This window comes from Lates calcarifer, linkage group LG13 (genome assembly GCF_001640805.2).
Source record: "Lates calcarifer isolate ASB-BC8 linkage group LG13, TLL_Latcal_v3, whole genome shotgun sequence".
NCBI classification, from domain to species: domain Eukaryota; kingdom Metazoa; phylum Chordata; class Actinopteri; family Centropomidae; genus Lates; species Lates calcarifer.
Window position 1 is genome coordinate 14,734,762 of NC_066845.1, and position 19,916 is coordinate 14,754,677.

Below are 19,916 nucleotides of genomic sequence, written 5' to 3' on the forward strand. Positions count from 1 at the left end.
CTCATAGGTTGTGTTGTCTGCACCGCAAAAACCTCGTAGAGGAGCTTGTTGAATCAAACGCACCCTAGAGTACAACGCTCACAGATATGCGCTGTTTTATGTCGAAAGCAACTTTTTACAGGGCCTTTACTTACCCTATATGGGCAACAAAATTAGCTACAGTACAAATACACAATTTCCATAAGTTTATCTTCTTAAAAAAACCCAATTTGGCTGTTTTGAGGCAGGATACACTCCCCCTTACACACAACCAGACCCACATTTCCTTTTGGGTCATGTCGCTGTTAGATATTAGCACATCATATACAAAAAGACAATAGGAAGTGACTGCAGACAACGGTAAACCAAGATGAACTTTATTCATATGTTATGACAAGGTCAATAGTTATCTTGTGTAGGCTATGTGAGGACATGTAGACGTTCATGGTGGGCAGTTCAAGCACACATTCCGAATTTTAAGATGCATGAAAGCTGGTCCTGCAGTTCAGAGAAAGCCAGGCTGAAAATAAAATATTGTTACTGTTCAAGCAGGTTTCCATGTCTACTGATGAAATGGATCACCCATTTGGGGGATACAGCCCTGATAGCAAATTTACAGTTTATGACATGTTCTCTCTCTATATATATACAAAATGAGGGTTAAGGCTAAAATTTTTAGTCAGAGGTGTTAGGCAGATGAATTGTAACGAAATCCCTGATATCTGGCAAATGGCTGTGAGAGGGTTCTCCAGAGTGCAAAGCACGCCAAGCTGCCTATATAAACTCTATTGAGCACACTGGACAAAGGAAGTCAATGTAGCATCACTCACATGATCATGAGGCTGCATTCAATAGAACAATTGGAAGATACTCTGCCTTCAAATAAATAAATAGCCTGATGAACAAACGACAATGCACACAAAGTTTGAACTAGTACTATTACACACAAGTCATTTTCAATTGTGGTCTGGCAGCAAAGAAACTTTCACTGCATTTAGAGGATATATTTTCAAAACCTTTAAGTATATACTGTATTTCAGGACAACTTGTTTTGACAATTTTCTCTACAGCAGCTAATAATGATGAAAATCTATATCTGGTGCCTAAACCATGGTGTCAATTCTACAATCAAAGCCTCTATAATTTCCATGCTTTACTATGAACAGTTCTGGATGAATTCATTCAACAATGCCTCAATAGCAAAATGTCTTCCCCTTTAGAACGTCAAATAATTCCCTTTATATTGGCAGCATCAGCACATTATGAGCCATGACTTAAAATAATAAAAAAGATCATAGCATTTCCTAACTACTTTATCCAACAGTCACAATGGGTTATATTAAAACTAATATTACATTATGACACATCACAATCATGTTCACTTCTGGTGACATGAATGAAAAAGCCTAAAACTAAAGCGTTCAAAGAGACAATACAAAAGGTCACAAATGTATCACCCAGACAAACCGTTTCACTGTCAGTTTGGATTATTGACCCCAAAACAAACCTTTGCAGACCGAATCATGAATATGAACACAAAAAAATGCTGACAAACTTCACATCACCTGATATTTGAAAGCAGATGAAATTGTCCTGGCAAGTTACTGTATTTATTTACCTCAAGTAACTGGATGCACATGACCTCAAATTAGTAGGTTCTGCAAAATGTCAAGTCTGCTTAAGTTCCCCTTTTGAGTATAAGTGATGGCAACTGTAACCAAAGGCCATTTCGTTTTAGAAAAACAGTAGCATTTACATGTTTAACAGCGTCATTTAACAGCTGTTCACATCCAAAGAGTGGTTCAAAAATAAATAGAAATGGTGACAAAAAGAACTAGAAAGGGGTAGTGAGGGGAACAAACCCTCTCTGTGACAAAATGACAGCACAGACCATTAGGACCTATGTGCATAAAAAAAAAAATCCAGAAGTGCTGATCTGTCTTTGATTGTTGCCTTTTCAGGAAGTGTGAGCTATTTTCAATATGTGAACAAACTAGTGAATGTAGATCAGCAATATTTTTTAGAAGCCTGATGGTACGGGCCCTGGACATTTTTCTCACCATGAGTCACTGCATGTAAAAGGCTGATGATTTGGTTTGATACCTGAGTAAACTGTACTGAGGAGGTGGCACACAGCTTAGCTTTATGCCAAAGAGTAGCTATGTTCATAGCTACACAACAAGGAACAAGTCATACAACAGTAGTATTTTGTGCACTATGGACACCAGCCACAGGTGGTTACCTATACAGATTATAAGGGCAATGACAGCATGTGTGAGAAAAATGGACATTGACATTTGCCCTATGAAGCTCCACAACAGTGAGGCATCGGCCAGCTAGCTCTTAGTAGCAGCTCTCTAGTGTCTTCAAAACCACGAAATACTGTTGCAATTTCAAATGCATTGGGTGATAGAGACCAATCCTCCTTTACACCTTTCACATTGTTTCGGGGTAGAGACAGTATGTGCCAACAGATCAGCTGCTGGTAATGGCACTGCACCATATTGTGTTGAACAGGGAACATTCTGCCTCAATTGCACATATACCGTTTGAAAATAATAACACAGAAAGGCCACTAAATACATGGAATTACAGTAATAAGAAGACATCCAGTGGGACACAGACAGTACCTCTGAAATGAAGGGAGAGCCTATCTCCTAAATCAATCAAACAAAATTTGCTTTTGAGTAGCACAATGATATGACTCTTTGACAGTGAAAAGTGATGCGTATGAATAATGATAGTGATGATCACAATAGCAGAAGTAACAGTTTAAAGTCTGAGTGTGGTGCTATGGACTGTGAAGAGTTTCCGGTATTCCATATGGGAGTGCTTTAAGGAGCCCATCAGGTCCTGCTCAGCAGATCCATACAAGTCATGAAGGACAGCACATGGTAGCAGCTCAGCACACGGAAAGCCAGGTGGCACTGTACCTCATTATATCGCTTCCTTCTCCAAAAGATGGGCTGTTGTCTAGTTTTTTTTTCCCCCTCTGTTGCTCATTTGCCTCAAGTTACAAATCAAACGTGTTTCTTTTGTTCTCATTTGTATTTTGATCTCCCTGGCATTCTCACATTGCATACTTCTGCGTCCATTCTCTTGCTAGTTTGTTGTACCTGTAAAACACATGCAAAGGTATTAGGTGAACTTGAAAACAAAGGACTTCATCCCCAGAATTACTGAGTCAGTATATTAATGTTTTACACTCACTTTTCCCTGTCAGCCTTATATGTATGGGCAATCTCCGGTACCAGTGGGTCATCCGGGTTCGGATCACAAAGAAGAGAGCAGATTGACAATAATACTGTGGAGGAATGAACCCGAAAGTCAAAGATTGCATTGAGAGGACAATGACAGGGACAGACACCTACTCCTAACACCAGCACAGCCAGGTGTGAAACAGACAACAAAAGAAAATATCAACAGACATGACCAAACACCCTAAGATATAACTGATAGTATGTTTGTGTCTTGAGAAAATTTGTATGGATGATCAAATATAAATGTTGTAGTTTTTACATATACAATTAAAAATAATATCGGTCAGAATTATTTCAGAATTTGATACTAGAATTCCTTTGCTCTGACGTGACTTTTCTCTTCACTCTCGATGTCATGGACTTGACTTGACTTGGCGGCTCACATTCAGTCTCAGCGCTTGACTTGAGACTAGAGTATCATGGTATAGGACTGACACAGGTGAGGAAAAGGTTGAATTGTGGAAATACAGGGAATGCCTGCTATGAACCTTAATTCCAGCAGCCATTCTTAAGGGCTTTTGACTTGCCCACCCAGGGGTAGCTAGTAACATGAATAATGCCTGTATTACATTTATCTGTGGCAGAGTCAGGGCCCTAGTACAGCACATGTGGGGTCAACATTCACAACTGCTTTAATTTAAAATAAAAATGTCAACACACTCGTATAAATCTTGTATTTCCCTTACCTTTTGATACTGTAAGTGCAGGTGACCATTGTGATCTCAATATATCCAGACAAATACTTCCATTGCTGTTGATATTAGGGTGGTAAATTTTTGTTGTGAATGCGACCTGTGAAAAACAGGAAATGACTGTTGTAATTTTCCAGTGGAACAAATTACATTTACCACAGTGAAATAAAAAAGGACAAGTGAGGCACGATATGTTAATGCCTCATTTATGTGACTCACAAGGCAGACTTTTACTTACTTTGGGTGGTTTGAAGGGGTAATCTGTCGGGAAGTGAATGGTGAGGAAAAACACTCCACTCTGATATGGGCTGTCACTCTATTGAAATATAAATAGAAAGAAGATAAGTTTGTCAACAGCAGTTTCACTGTTTCACTGTTGTTTGCATATTTCATTTGGGTTAAGATACAGTGTCACTTACCGGGCCCATTATTGTTGCCTGCCAATGAAACACTGAGGGGGAAAAAAAAGATTAATAATGCTTTTAGTACATAACTTGGGAGGCAAACAATGCCATACTCTGCTGGGATCTTAAAAGTATATTTATACATAGCAATAAAATATTATTTTGTTCAAGCACACACAGATGAAGCACTTTTCTAACCACTTACAATCATCTCCAACTGGTCCAGCAGAGCACTGGGCAGGTGGGTCCCTCTGCAGGTCTGATAGTTCCTACAGGTAAGACAGTCACATATAAAAATCAGCCTTGATTTTACTGGTCAGTTGCAGTACTGCCATAACTTTAGTAATATACATTTTAAATTGGTTCTAACAAAAAAAAAAACAAAAAAAAGAGTATGTTTCCATCTATTAATATTAAGTACACATAGGTACTGAGGGAAATATGCTGATGCTGGATCTTCATCATCAGGCCAGTGCACTGTATGTCAAAATAATAGATTAAGAATGTATTACATTTATTTTGAAATAACTTCTTGCAGGATCGAAATAGAAATATAGCTTTGCAACAGTTTTTGAAACTTCACTAAAGCTTAATCCATATAATATCTGGCTTTATGCAAGGTGGAATGACTGAACTTTGTGGGTGTTTCAACCCTAAAATTGGGAAAAATACTACCACTTTTCAGTGGCAGCCATGTTTGCTTTACAGCCATGATCCAAGACTGTTGACATGTAAATGGTGGTTTCTGGAAGAGCTGATTCTATAAACATTTTAATATTCTATTCAGTTTCACCTAAAGGATACTGACTACTTAAGTTACAGAGCTCAAAAAAGCAAAGCAAAAGAATAAACTACTGTGTTAAATTCACTTTATTATATCAGAAATCAATGTAAAAGCTATGGCCAAATCCCTTTATATAGTACTCATGAAATGACAATGAGTACAGGCAGCAAAACGACAGATGGTAAATAGACATTAAGCCCGTTATTTAACATCTCTTGAAAGGAAGCCTATCTATTCTGTTATATAAATACACACCGTGGCCTGCTCCAGTGCCCCATTTGCCATTCCATATATGGCAACACTGACACTAGGGTCAATTTTGGCAACCAGCAAGCAGCTGTCATTCAGTGACTAAACACATCATCAGCCACACTCTATGTGACCAACCACAAGGATAAAGATAACTGACAAGCTAAGAGTTTAATAGCAAATCCCGTGCATGTAAAGCAATCAAACCAAAGGGACCAAAGCACATACTAACCTTTGCTAACTGCTAGCCTAACGCTGCACTGCGAAAACGATTTGTTTGGATAACGCTAGCCACATTTGCTTAAGTATTGATAAGGAGCTAAGCTGCGTGTCAGAAAGAAAAAATAAATATTACACACAATCAAAACGCAGCTGTCACAACAATGACGCTGTTTGAGTGCTTACTGATAGCCAGCGTTACTGTAGCAATGCACCAACAGGGCCACCGGTGGTTAGCTCGTCTTTGTCTGAGCATTATTTTTAAAAGGAGCTCAAAAAGCAAGCAAGGCAAAGTCGACCTACAGAAACGGCTACGCTCTGATATTACCTTCACAGAAGTTCCCACACTGTTAAAAACTACTACTAGAAGGTATGGCTGGCACATGAAAGAAATATACACTCACCTTCTGAATTCTTTTCAACGCCATTGCCTCAATGGCTATGCTACCTAGCCTGTCAGCTAACAGTTAGCACTTCACACATACAATTTGGCTTTTGTGGCCGCGTACTTCCAAATCTCACTTTACGTACAATCAGAAAATCACGTCTGACATATATCAGGTTTGGGGCTTTTGGTTTCTAATACAGTCTATGCGATAAATAGATTGTTAAAGCTTGATCTTTCTTCAGACTGTCACAGAACAACCGAGATATTTTGCTGTCTCTTCTCTCATCCCTGCTCCTCTAAGTGCCTGGCAGTTTGGGATAATATCGCGAGACTTTTCATGACAAGCCGTGAAGTGACAATTTTCAATTTCCATGGTTGCAGTTCAAAAGAGATTATGCATTTTTGGGCAGTTTCGACACCAGTCACTCAACAAAATTGTTCAAAATCTACTTTCTATTACAAGGGTAGATAGTGACAATAATTAATCTTTTTTTTTTTTTAAATGAATATGACCTTCTGTTTTGTGACGTAAATTAAATTTTATCACGATGTAATATGAACAAAACTCTGTACAATTGCTTCCCAAAAATGTGTCTATGTATATTTTGGCTTTTTTCTACCAAACCAAATCACATTCTGCCATACAGTCCATGACTTCAACACAATAACTGAGGCCAGGTGTCCACAAGATGTCACTATTTGAAAAGAACAAAAACACACTCACAGAAAAGATATGGCCAGAATAGGTGATGTACAGTTTTGACTAGAAACCCTCCTTAGAAGATTCACAGTAGTGTCATTTATCAAGCTTAATGTTCTACGCTCATAATCACTTAATTATTTTAAAGAATTGTTTTCAGTTTTTTTTCAAGTGCACAAGTGCATAACAATGGAGCAGCAAAGTGCAATGAAGCCAAACACGTGTATTATTTACACTTACATAAGAATAAAGAAAAAGACTATAGAATTGTTCATTCAATACCCAATCATTGTAAAGGCATATTCATCTGAGTCAGCTGCATGCTCCGGTTTCTGCGCAGCCTTGTCTCGCAAAGCCTCATGAGCTCCCCTTTATATATCTTAAACAAGGGCGAAAAAAGAGCTCTCATTATTTTAGTGAGTATGTATGAATGGGTCGCACTGTTCATTCTTCTTAAATGGCTGATTCAGTGTCAGGTTGAGGATCCTATCGTCAATGTGACACTGAGAGGGACCATTTTCCTTTGGAAAGCTGAAGATTCCTTCAGATAATATCTTATTGTTTGCTCATCTCTGTGCTCTCAATGACCTGCCTGTCCTCAGGGCCTGCCTGTAATCAGATTCAGCCAGCAGCAGAGGTAGCAGTTTGGGTCTTGTGCAGCAGGGGCCTTGTGTTCTGAGTTTGTCTACTTGGAGAGGCCATTTATCAGCATGAGGTTTTCAGACACAGTCAAGCCCACACTTTGTTGGCTTGAAGCTTCAGTTCACAAAGCCTCCTACAGTCACCCTACTGTAGTTTTCCTCTGAAATCTCAAATCACATTGGTTTGCTTGCTACTGTGTATTTTAAACCTATAGTATTTGTAACTGACAGAGACACTAGCAAGCCCCTCAGTTATGGGGTGCATGCTACCTTGTGAACGTTCAAAGCAATAAGTAAGAAATGTCTTTCTCTCTATAAGGCAACATATCACTGACCTGTATGGGGAATTTCCCATCTATACCCAGAAGTTGAGTTTTTAGTTTCAGGACTGGTGCCCCAAGTTCCAAATTGATGTATGAGCCAAGGTGTGAAGGTGTCAGAACTGGGATGATATGGGTGGGGGTAGAAGCTTAGTTGACCTGTCTCATGAGGAATATAGCCTATAGTGCTGTTATTTGAAACCATGGACTCAGCAGACTCCAGTGATCTGTCTTTTTGGTCACATGAATCATCATCAGTAGAAGTTCCATTGTATTACACAGAGCATTCCACTTATTGTGGCAATTATGTCAAAGCTGCGTCTGTGTTTAAGCATATTCCTCTGCATGGCACTTTTCCCATGGTTGCCATGACAAAGCACATATGCTCACTGTCATTTTCAAAATTAACTTAAGTGGGTCTTGCTAATGTCTGAATTATCCAATAAAAGTGCAACCAATTAATGCTGAGCACAAGCTGGACTCCTAGTCCCCAGAGGTGTTCTACCTTCGGTCAGTGTATTAGCTTTCTGAGGGCTCTCTTGTGGAACAAAGATCCATTGTTCCCACATACTAAGAGATATTTGTTCACTCCTTGTATCAATGGTCTTGATTTGATTATACACTCAAGCAATATGTGCAAGCAGTGCTCATGTTTGCAGTGAAGTCAGCACTCTGCACAATCAAATAATTCTTGAGCTAAGCAACTGGAAAAAAGAGTCATTATGTATGTAGCAATCAGTGTTTCATGGCTCATTTCCTTAGCTGTGATTTGATTTTGCTTGTCAGTGTTAAGGTGGCCTTTGACCTAGAAAATTATTCCTCAAACCTTCCTTTTGCTTTTGTTGGTATCAGTATTAGTGAATTTTACAACATGGATCAATAACTAAAAGTCGATTATAAGAGCTTCTTGTGGCTTCCCCCTTGTCGTCTTCTTTTGTTTTGGACATTAAAACATGCTGATACATGACTGTGTGTTTGTTTTGGCACACAGGGTTTGCATCATAAAATCATATAAATGTTTATAGCTTCAAGGATGTGCTTATTAAATGGTGTTAAATGCTCTAACCGTAGCCACAGAGAACTCTCCAACTTTTATTGGCTTAATTGCATAGCTGGTTACGGGATGTCTCATTTACAAGCAGGGGTCCTAGCACAAAAATAATACTTCATGCCTTCATGCTGAGTGATGTTTTTTTTTGTTTTTTTTGCTGAATAACTGTTTTTAGTCTCATGTTAAAAAGCACCTTATGCTTTCTGGTACATTACATTAAACTACAGCAATGCACCAGATTTAAAGCTTACCATAAGTATTGCATGTAACATCTTAATTTGGAAAGTTAATAAGTCTGACACGTACCAAAGTGAAAGAATGAAGTATGACCAAATGTAAGAACACTACCTCAGACTGCACTTATGTAGTGCATTATTAAGTTCTTGTCCAAACATACTTTATTTTCCACATTTGGGTTAAAACAAAATCACTAAACATTATTGTTATCATATCAGCTAGAATGACTCATGGATTCATCATCTCCAAAGTGATTAATGGGTTATTTTCTAAATTTTTTCTCTGATTATCAGGATTTAATATCTCTCCAGAGAGAGCAAAAAGAATGAGATCAGATCCAGTCCTCTGTGTCTGTCACCTCTGATCCACCCTTATCAGATGTGCATCATGTGGAGCACAGACACAAATCACACACATAGTCATAAAGAACCAGTAATCCTTTGGGGTTAAGCACTTAAAGAGCAATCCCCAGAGCCCTCTGTGTCACTGAGTTGCACCACAGTTCTGGCATGGTGATTGACAGCTCTGGAAACTGTTTTACTTTGCTGCTCTTGCAATGAGTAGTCTCCAGAGCCTAGGTAATAACTAGTCTGGAGTGTTGACTAATACATTTAGTGGTGACTCTCCATTATCAAATGTGTTCCAGCTGTTTGAGTTCTGATGACAAATTCAGGTTTTCCCAGTTTGCTGAGCTTCCTTGAGAGACAAAGGAGGGATTTCCTCTGAAACAGACAGGCAGTGGCAGCACCAACAAATGGCTTGGTACTGTTATCAAATAGAAAGTCTGACTAAATATAAACTTATCATCTGCAGCCTGAGCCGGAGCAGAAATGAAGGAGGAGACAACAGCTGAAACAATGCTTTTTACAGGCTGTGTCCTGGGACATGTACAAAGACAGTAGATTTACATAATTAAAAAAAATAATAAGAGAGGTAAAAACTATCTTTTAGTTGTGGCATATGGCAATAGTTTGTGACCTAGGTGAAAGGGAAATATCTGTGTTATCCAAAGCCAAACACACACATGCACACTGTTCAGAAGATATGGGATATTTGAATATGACAGCTGCTTCTTGGATGTATTAAAGCAGCTACCTGTTGTTTGACAGGATTTGGTGTGCAGAGGTGCTTAGTTAGTGTCTGAGATTGTGTGTGAAAGTAAGTGACTGGGACATGGGGGGGCTGTCCATCCTGCTGCACAATAAACAGTTTGTTTCCCAGGAGCACCCCTCATGTTCCTGTTGTTGGCTCCATCGCTGCTCACTGGGAAACGTCCTGGCCTCTATTGTCCAGGAGGTCGGGGGGTCACAGGATGCTCCTAAAGGCCCAAAAGGGGAGGTAAGAGGTTGGATAGTAAGGCATGATAAAGAGCTGACTAACCCCCCCACCCCCCACCCCCCACACACACACTCTTCCACACACGCACCCCTTAAAAAACAAAACATTAAAATTGCTTCCCCCCCCACCCCCTCACCCTCTCTTGTCACACCGCTGTTCATTCAAAATCCAAGTCATTACTAAGAGTTTCAGGAAATGAAATCAGGACAATGCTAAGGCTAGCTATTTCATATTGAACATCCTGATTGCCTTTAGTACATGTGTAGCGCTCTGTTCCTTGCGTGCGTTCTTTGCATATCTTCAATGGAAGCTGTAGTCCACAAGCGTTCCCATACAAAAATGGGAAATTCAATCTAAGCTGCTAACAGAGGGTAAGGCATATCATTAAAGAGAGAAAAAACAGCCAACTGTTTTCACCTCACAAATGTTACACTTTAACCACAGACGGCACTTAAGCACTATCTGAGACTTGGGATCATATACATGTTTCTGACTGCAGTGACCTTTTAAACAGGATAGCACATAAACTGCTCTATAAATGCTACTTTTTCAGCACGATTAAATATGTTGCCTCAGAGCAGCAGACATTTATGATAGTTAAACACCATGAGACATAGCGCTGCCATGATGGAAACTTGTTGCACCTCTCTTGAGACTACATACAAACTGACAGCAGGTGTATATCAGTTTAAGTTCTTGTGCCTGTGTGAAGTGGCATATTTCCTGTGAAGTTTATTTTTAGGGTTTTGTTAAAGAATAGTCTCTTTTTTTTTATTATTATTGCACTTGAACCAGAGAGCTTTAGAGCCTGCAGCCTGTCCTTGTCTGTGCCTCAGTGTACTAGAGGAATGAGTTGAGATGTTATTCTCTGGACATTCACAGGGACACTCATTTTTCTTTTTTATAGAGCTAACCTAGCAGTAACTTTGAACAATATTCCAGATGCTTGTTGAATTCCATTTTATCAACTTCTTACTAATGGATTGCTGTCCACAGCACCTTGACAGCAATGAGAAGGCTGTGAACCTTTAATATTTGTATCTTTCCCCAAACTGGTTTGTTTACTTTCATGCATGTATCAGGTAAACGTGACAATTCATTTCTAAACATAATTGCAGTGGTGGAAGAAGTATTTGTTATACCTTCATAAAACTATGTAATAGTGTGAAAATACTCCAGTACAAGTGCACCAAAATATCTGTTAAGTAAAAGCATTATCAGCAAAATGTATGTAAAGGATCAATAATATTTTATGGGGACAAATGGCAACCTTGATATTGTATTATTCTGTAGTATTTGATTTCTATGAATTTTGGATTACTGTGGAAGCTGGAGGCATAGCTAATTTGAATATTATTATTATTATTATTATTATTAATAATAATTATAATAATATTATATACTATACTATTGGGTAGTTCAATATATAGCAATGCAACATTTTTATATGTTGTATGTAAAGTTTTATATGTAAAATATTTTTTAGCTGAGTAACTTGTAATAAATGCAAAGAAGCAAAAAAGTACAATATTTACCCCTGACAAGTCACAGAATAGAGCTGCAGTATAACGTTACATAAAATGGAGGCATGCAGTTAAAAATACCTGAGTAAATGTACTTAGTTACATTCCACCAGTGCGTAATTGTGGGTTTTCATTGTTCTTAGCCTTGTTATTGTATGTGTGAAGACTTGTAGTGTCTGATGTAAGATGAGAAGTTAATAAAGGTAACATGAGAGACAATAGGTGCAGCACATGGCCATCCTCATTTTTCAACCACAGGCAATTATGAATATAATGCTCGTAGTTTGAGTTACATGTTATGAGTCTTCCTCGAGGCCTGACCCTCACCTCGTCTTGCCCTGTCATATCAGGTTAGGAGTTATTCTGGAATGGGGACGTGACAGCTGGAAATGGTTTGAGGCTCTCTGGATAGTTTGTTTTCAGACCACGCTGCAGGGAATGGATGAGAGACACGTGTAGGTTAGCCCTTGGCTGCAGTGCATATGTGCCTTGCGGTGATAAAACTGTTACTGTGAATGATATCACTGTAAAAATCTGCACTGCTGCATATTTAGTTGGCTCTCTGCAAGTATGACAGGCTGATCCGAGCTGTCCAGGTATCCCAGTAATGTGTCACTATCTGAGTTAATTAGACTCCTCTGTGTTTTGAGCACTTTGACCTGTTGGGGGGATTCATTTCCTGGGCCTGTTGTGTTTCTAAGTCTGCAATTGGGGGTTCTGGCATAATTTGCGTTCTCACTTCCCAATCCTTCTCAGATGGTGGGGTGCTTTTCCTTTCTTTATGACCAAATAAATCTGACTGGTGCCAAAGGAAAAAAAAAATGGGATTAAAATTCCCCTTTCGCTGTCTTGAGGAGCCCAGCTGCACTGCACTGTTTGTTTTCCACAGCACGGTGCAGCTGCAGAGTCGAGCATTATAGAGAGGTGGGCCAAAGCAAAAACAGAAATGACTTATTTTTATTGGCACGTAGCTCCTCATTCACTGAGTGATAATTGTATTGTGGAATTAGAAAGCAAGAACAAGAGTCTGGGTAAGATAATGTTAATGTGGTTAAACATGCTTTCTGTCTACATGTAATATCTTCAAGGTGGTTATCTTCACTCAGTTATTATTACTTTTTTTTTTTACAGTGGCTCTTTTTCTCACAACTAAATTCTGTTTTCTCACGTCTATTTCTGAGGCCTTACTGTACAGGCAGCTCTTACTGTACGTTACTGAAGCACATGAGTGGCAACACAAATAGAGGCTGTCGCCACAATACAAAGAATGATAATGACTTAGATGGTAGAAAGGTGATGTAAACACAGCAGAGCAGCGTGTACAGTGGTTTTTGTTATGCTGCAATTATTTAACAGACGTACAGCAGCTATTTTAACAACCACAGATGAGTAGCTAGACATTCACACAAGAAGGAATGAGCTGCAGAAAAAGAGAGAGAGAGACAGAGGTGTTATGATGCACCTAGAGATAAGACAGGAAGAAATGTGGTGCAGCAGGTAAGACATGTCTGTGAGCAATATTATCTGGGCTGTGGCACCGTTCAGGTAATTCTCTCTAAATGCTCTCTGAATGTGAATGAGTATGACTACCCAGAAGGTTCATGAAAGCTTACTCTCTCGCCTGAATGCAATCGCTCAATATCTGCCCTGACCTTGGAGCAAAGTTCGCCAAAGCTTTGCTTAATTATCCAACCTATCTCATGCCATTTCTCTTGAAATGCCTCTCTCTCTCTCTCTCTCTCTCTCTTGCTCCTCAATTCCTCCTCAATTTTCAGTTCTTAGGGTTCGGATGCATCTGATCAGCATGCCTCACTTCCTCTCAGAGAATACATCGCCAGCACATCAATTCACTAACAGCAAAACATGGTACCTATTTTGCCCCCTGCATTAACAACAGCATTCAAAGTACCAGGAAAATACATCTGTGTCTGTGCTTCCCACACAGTGTTTACTCTCTCACAGCTTCAAAACAAGAACACGTTTTATCCCAAATTAACCCCTTACAAGCTGTCTAAAGACTAATATTTATCACATAGTTTGAAATCAAAATGACTCAGATGTACACAGCAGTTCTCAGTCTCCTCACCACTCATGTCGAAAAAATTCAAGTTAAAGTGTTTAGACTTTGGTAGACAGTTAAGAGAGCAATTTTCCTGTAAAAATATACTTATGAAATACAATACATATACATTCACGCATAGTTTTTTTCCTCCACAGCAACCCTTGCCTCCTGTGATTGTGCGCACACACACACACACACACACACACACACACACATTACCAGCTGTAGACATTCAAGTATGAGGCAATCACCAGCACAGGGTTGTGCAGTAATTCTATGGAGGAGAGATTTACCGACCAACACATAAAGATGATGGTTTCCAGACCCTGTGCATTATTCTGACAGATTGTGTGCTGGACACGGTCATTATATAGCTAGAGAAAGTTTTTTTTTTTAAAAGGAACTAAAAAGACAACACTAATAATAAGTAATCCATGTGAAAAACAAAAGTCCTCAAGGACCGGGAATAACTTTATCTTCTCCTGTGGATACACACAGACAAAAACCAGCAAGGACGCTAAAAATATGCAAAAGACTTGTGGTGCAGTTTCCCAAGGCCAGAGAAAGGAAATAGACTGACAGTTTCTCCCTGACCCCTTTACTACCCCCCTGTAACCTCCTAACAACCCCCACAGGGGATCCTGTCTCTATGTGTAAAACAGACAGTCAGAAAGCATCCTGGAAACTTTAGAGGCACAAAAACAAGAGGACGTGAGGAAGTCCAATAAGCTTGTATGTAGAGGGCTCAGTCGGGAGATAATCTCGAGGCCACACAGACCAGGCGCCAAGCCTATAGAGCCTAAAAGCTCCGTGGCGCAGCCGAGCAGCGTGGTCATTGTTGTCTTTGGAAAGTAAGCAGCTTCAGTGAGGCCAATGGTGTGAAAGCCACCTCTCTTCTTGAGTGTCTGCTCCAGACCCTGTTGTTGACATACAGGGCAGGTGCAGCTGCTCTCTTCAACTGCATCCCTCGACAAACACACACACACACACAGTGAGCAAAAGCTTGGATGTCACAAGACAGGGTTATATGGACAAAGACAAATCTACCATTTTCTTTAATATCTCTGCAACAATCAGCGAGGCACTGCTGAGTTAACACAGGGCCCACAGAGATGAAAACAATGGCTGGATTCTTCTGGCTTGAAGATGGCTATGGGAAATGGCAGGGATGCCAGGGCTGATAAGTGACTGAGGGGTTCAAGTTACTTCCAGCTGTCTGCAGCCGTGCATGCCTCTGTGGAACGTATGGTTCACGCATAATGCAAACCATTTCATTTGCGTAACGCTCATAAAAAATCTGGCGGACATATTAAATAAAATCAACAGCCTCTCACTTGGGCAGGGTTTACATCACAGGAAAGAATCTCCAATCCTCCGAGGAGCGGTGCAATGCATCCTCAGCTGAGAAAACACAGACAGTTGAAGACTGTGACCTTGTGAACGATAATGTTAACTGGATCAATAAAACCAGGTGATAGCAGAAAGCCTGAATGCAGCATCTGGAAAGAGTCTGACTGAGGCTTTGGGGACAATTATGGTAGTTACAGAGCTGTACATAGTAAATAGTGTCCATGAGGACCTGTTGGCATTGTTGGCTGTGCTTGTTTTTTCCCTTAAACCATAAAAGACAGATTTCCATATAGACACAGCAAAATAAAAAGTATATTTGTCTACTTGTAATTGAAATTATGGGAAATTAAATGTAATATAAAATCAAGCCCATAAAAGATTAATAGTATTTAATACAGGCTGTATTTTTGTGCTGTAAACCGAGTTACACTGAAAACTAGCGCCACATTGCATTAGCATCACCTCAATACCAGTGAGGGCCTCTTCCTGTCCATTTGGAAAATATAAGTACATTTTCAAGCTGCTGCACACTCCAAAAGGAGAGTGCTTTTGGCAGGCTTTGAAGTTCTCAGAAATAATGCTCCTTAAAAGCATCCTCTGCAGTACAGAAAAACATGAACATGTATTTCAGTCAAGAGGCGTGAGCGGGCACTTCTTAGCAAAGCATGTAAATCCACACTGGAGGACCTGGACATTTTTGATGTCTTTTAAGTCTAATGTTGTACCCTTTGCATGAGCGGCACTAATTAGCCTTAAAGTAATTTTCCTCTCATTCATTTGTTCACTCCTTCATTCTTTCATTATGTTTACTAGAGTCTATCTGTGCAGAAATACATTCAGTATCACTGAATTAATTGTTGTCACATTTCTAATGTGATCATGTATCATATATCTCTTATTTCCTGCAGACGAACACTTCCTTGTATCAAAACCAGGACCCTTCTGGAAAAAGGATACTACACAAATGCAACAAAACACCAGAGAGAAGGAGAAAGGCAGGAATAAAAGTTTGCAACACAGTCTTTTATTTTCCCTTCTCTGTACAGTTTAGTGTTTCAGTTACACCCTTTAGGCAGTAAAAACTGTCATCTAATCATATCCTCACACAGTCTTAAATGCCACATACGCCCATACCAGCCTGGAAAGGGGACCTTTCTGCGGATTAAAACGGATATGAGGTTATTTTTGTGAGATCCATGATTGCATGAGGCACTCCCATCCACACTTAAGTGTGATGACTGAGGAGGTGAGGTAATATGGCAGAGTGGTGATGTAAAGGAGTTGTGTAGGTTTATCTGCGTTGGATCCTGCCCTTTTAGTCAAATGTTTTGTTTTCTGCCTTTTAAATCTGTTGATCCTTCTGTGATTCCAGGAAGAAAGTTGATACACTCTTGATGTTTATAAAATGGGGTCAGATCAGGGAAATGCATCTCAGGATATATAAACAAAATATAGACGGCAGGAATAAATAAAAAAAAATCTTTTGATAAAAAACATGAAGCAACTAGTGGATTGCTATGTGTTTTACATATCTACATAAAGCATTTTATGTGAATATTAAAGGTGCTATATGTTTATATTTTCTATCACTACATAGCCAACATTAGCATTAACAGCTGTTTACTTACCAAGACTTTTAATCGAAAAATCCAAATATGTTATGTGGACAGCTCTACCTTCCTCATTCTCTCATGCTGAACTAAGGCCAGACTGGACACTACAGTGACTCACTTATAGCAAAGTGGTATTATGAAACAGATCTTGGCTTGCTGGTTAACATGCTAACTTTTCAGTAGAAGATATCATACAAGCAAAACAAGAGTTTGTGTTGCTTTCCATGGCTGGAGACAGCTCTTGACTAGTAAAAGAATGAAGTTTGATGCTGAACTTACAACATTTCACCTAGACAGGTAAGTACACAGCTTTCAAGGCTAACTCTGGCTATGTAGCATAGCCAAAACATACATATAGCACCTTTAAGGTAGAAACCACATCTATTATAATTCTTCCTGATTAGTTTTGATAAATTTTTTGCTCCATGTTGCTAAATTTAAGATGTACAAAACCAAATGGAGACATTCAGGAGGGCTCTTTGGATTAATGAAGGAACATGACTTGGGTATGCTTCAAAGACAATCAAGTGATACCTAAATCTCCTGAAGTGAGATAGATGGAAGCAGCAGTAGCACATTGTGTGATCTGACATGTCCTCCGCACACTTTAACTAGTATTATTAGAGAGCTTGACAGGGTGGGTTTGGCCTAGCAAGACATGTTGGACACACTGCAGCAGATCAGAGAGAAGACAAGGGAGCTGCTTTAACACCTCTGCAACAGTGAAGTGAAAACGTGATGAGGAGATGGGAATTACTGCTGAATTAAGCACCACTTTGATTGGAAACTGATTGACCGATGGTTGGCAAAACATGAAAGGATGACCTTGAAATCTCCAAAGCGAGTATGGATTGGCACACAGTATCTCTCCCTCTCTCCTCTCCTCCCTCTCCTGCTTTCTATCTTCCCCTCACAGTCTCTCTCTCTCTCTCTCTCTCACACACACACACACCCATGGCACTACACAAACACACACACCCAAGCACACTTTGGCAGAAACACACACCACATGGAGAAGCACACACGTGTGTATCGACACACGCGAGTGCTCCATCTCTGCTATTTTTTTTTTTTTTTTTTTTGCGCTCTCTTTAGTGAGGGAAAAAAAATGAACACACAGTCACGTACGACAAGCCAGAGTTGAGAGAGCAACTTCAAAGTAAGGCAGATGCAGGGACAGCACCCTCTGAATAAATTTTCTGGCCACCAGTCGATCTGCCCCCAGGCTAAGATTGTGGCTGCTCGCATCTCTCCTGACCCCTCATCAACTCCCAGTTAAAACCAATCCTACTCTAACAAGGCTGTCATAGGGAGAAGGGATGGATACACAGGTAAATTTAAAGGAGATAAAATCCTCTCTCACACGATGGAGGTATAAAGAAATTCATTTTCAGTAAATATCTGATTGTTAAAATGTTAGGAAAAAAAAGCCAATGCAGCTGGTTTGATGAATAAATCAGTGTGAGGAGCTTCATATCATCACAAAACACATCAAAGATACCTGAAATCCACCAGCTAGTAAATATATATGTGTGATTCTGTGCTTATGCTTTCAAGCAAAGTTAAAAGTGGACAGTTAATGTGCTTTATTTTAATGCCAGCAATGGTTTTATAACTGTAGACATCATTTTGCTTATGAAATGGTGTCTTCCTTTCTCACTTTGGAATAAAACACTTCCAATACACAGCTTATTATTATTATTATTATTATTATTTTATTTATCACACTAGTGTTATATCTGACTGTGCTGTTACAGCTTACTGTGAACACCAGTCTACTTACCGCATGCCAGTGGTGCTTAATAGCACACTGCTGAAACTTATATGTGTGTGAGAAATGTCAGTATTTAAGAGATATTCCTGTGCAGCAACTGCTTATGCATGTCATTATTATTTTTCTGTGTTGATTTGTTTTAATATTTGATTTCTTTATTAATCATTTATAAGACTATGCTGCATGAGCACTGAATAATTGTAATTGCACCTGCTGGGAAATGCACAGTCCATTACATCTCTGACATGTGATACATTTAGGGAGGAAAAAAGCTGTCTTTTCTGTATTTTGTGTTTGTTTAGGGTATAGAAAAATATATTGGAGAATAAATTGGAGCTCAGTGTCAAACTAAAGGGTTGCATCATAAATTTGGATGAACAAAATGAACAACTAGTCTGAGCATCATTTGGAAAATGCACTCTGTTACATTCTCTGCATACTGTAGCCCAGAAAAACAATGTGTAGCCCTGAGGGCAAATATTCACCTGTGCGTGCGCCTGCAAGTGCAAACCTGTGTATTTCTGTGTATAAGAAACCCACTATTTATAACTACCCAGCATGCAGTACATAGAGGATGCAGTATGCAACTACAGTATATGTTGCTTTTAACTGAATACAAATACACACATTGACGTGCACACACACAAACACCCAGGAGGAGTGGGGATCTAATGAGGCCCATGGAGACTGTGCTGAATTGTCAGTCAATCCTCAGCTTGCTGACATGCAGTCGACAACATCAGTGACTTCTTTCCTCAAACAGGGGAAGCCTGTCGAATTGCATCAGAAGTAAAGTCTGAGGTCCAGTGGATTTGGACTGAGAGAGGTGCAGGTAGGATGGGATAAGTAAGGAAATGTTCTAAAAGAATAAAACTTATCAGCTAACTTATGTTGGAAAACTTTGCAAGTTTCAATGCTTTGTGAGCAAACACTACATTTCTTCTTCTTCTTCTTCTTCTTTTTTTTTTTTACATGCGTTTAAAAACATGCCATGATTCAGATTTATGTGCAGGTTACTCCATGGGACCAAAAAAAAAAAAAAGAAAGAAAGAAAAAAAAAACAAGGAGAAAAAAAGAGATGTAACCACTTCCCTTGTTCTTCCAAGAGTGCTTGCAAAACCGGGCCTCCAATCCTGTTCCTCAAATCAACAATGGGGCCAGAAACAGAGAGAGAGAGTATAGTGAGTCAGGCTTGTCCTGGATGTTCAGAGGCCTGTTGCCTCACTCTGTCATGCCTATGGTTGTGCCATGCTTATCCCAGGTGTTATTGGGCTTTTGCCTTTTGTTTCAGGACATGCAGACGTGCAATTTACATGGCAGTGTGTAATTATG

The 19,916-nt window shown here is 39.5% G+C and overlaps 1 protein-coding gene across 1 annotated transcript; it reads right to left on the reverse strand.

Annotated features, from left to right (window-relative positions):
* Window positions 1-335: 335 nt before the first annotated feature.
* Window positions 336-6,278, reverse strand: ube2d4 (ubiquitin-conjugating enzyme E2D 4 (putative)). The gene is made up of 7 exons (XM_018669599.2): window positions 5,992-6,278; window positions 4,541-4,604; window positions 4,351-4,382; window positions 4,170-4,247; window positions 3,926-4,031; window positions 3,190-3,283; window positions 336-3,095 (listed from the first exon to the last, which is right to left on the reverse strand). Exons 1-7 carry the CDS (start codon window positions 6,013-6,015, stop codon window positions 3,050-3,052), a joined length of 444 nt encoding a protein of 147 aa, XP_018525115.1. The 5' UTR covers window positions 6,016-6,278; the 3' UTR covers window positions 336-3,049.
* Window positions 6,279-19,916: the final 13,638 nt, after the last annotated feature.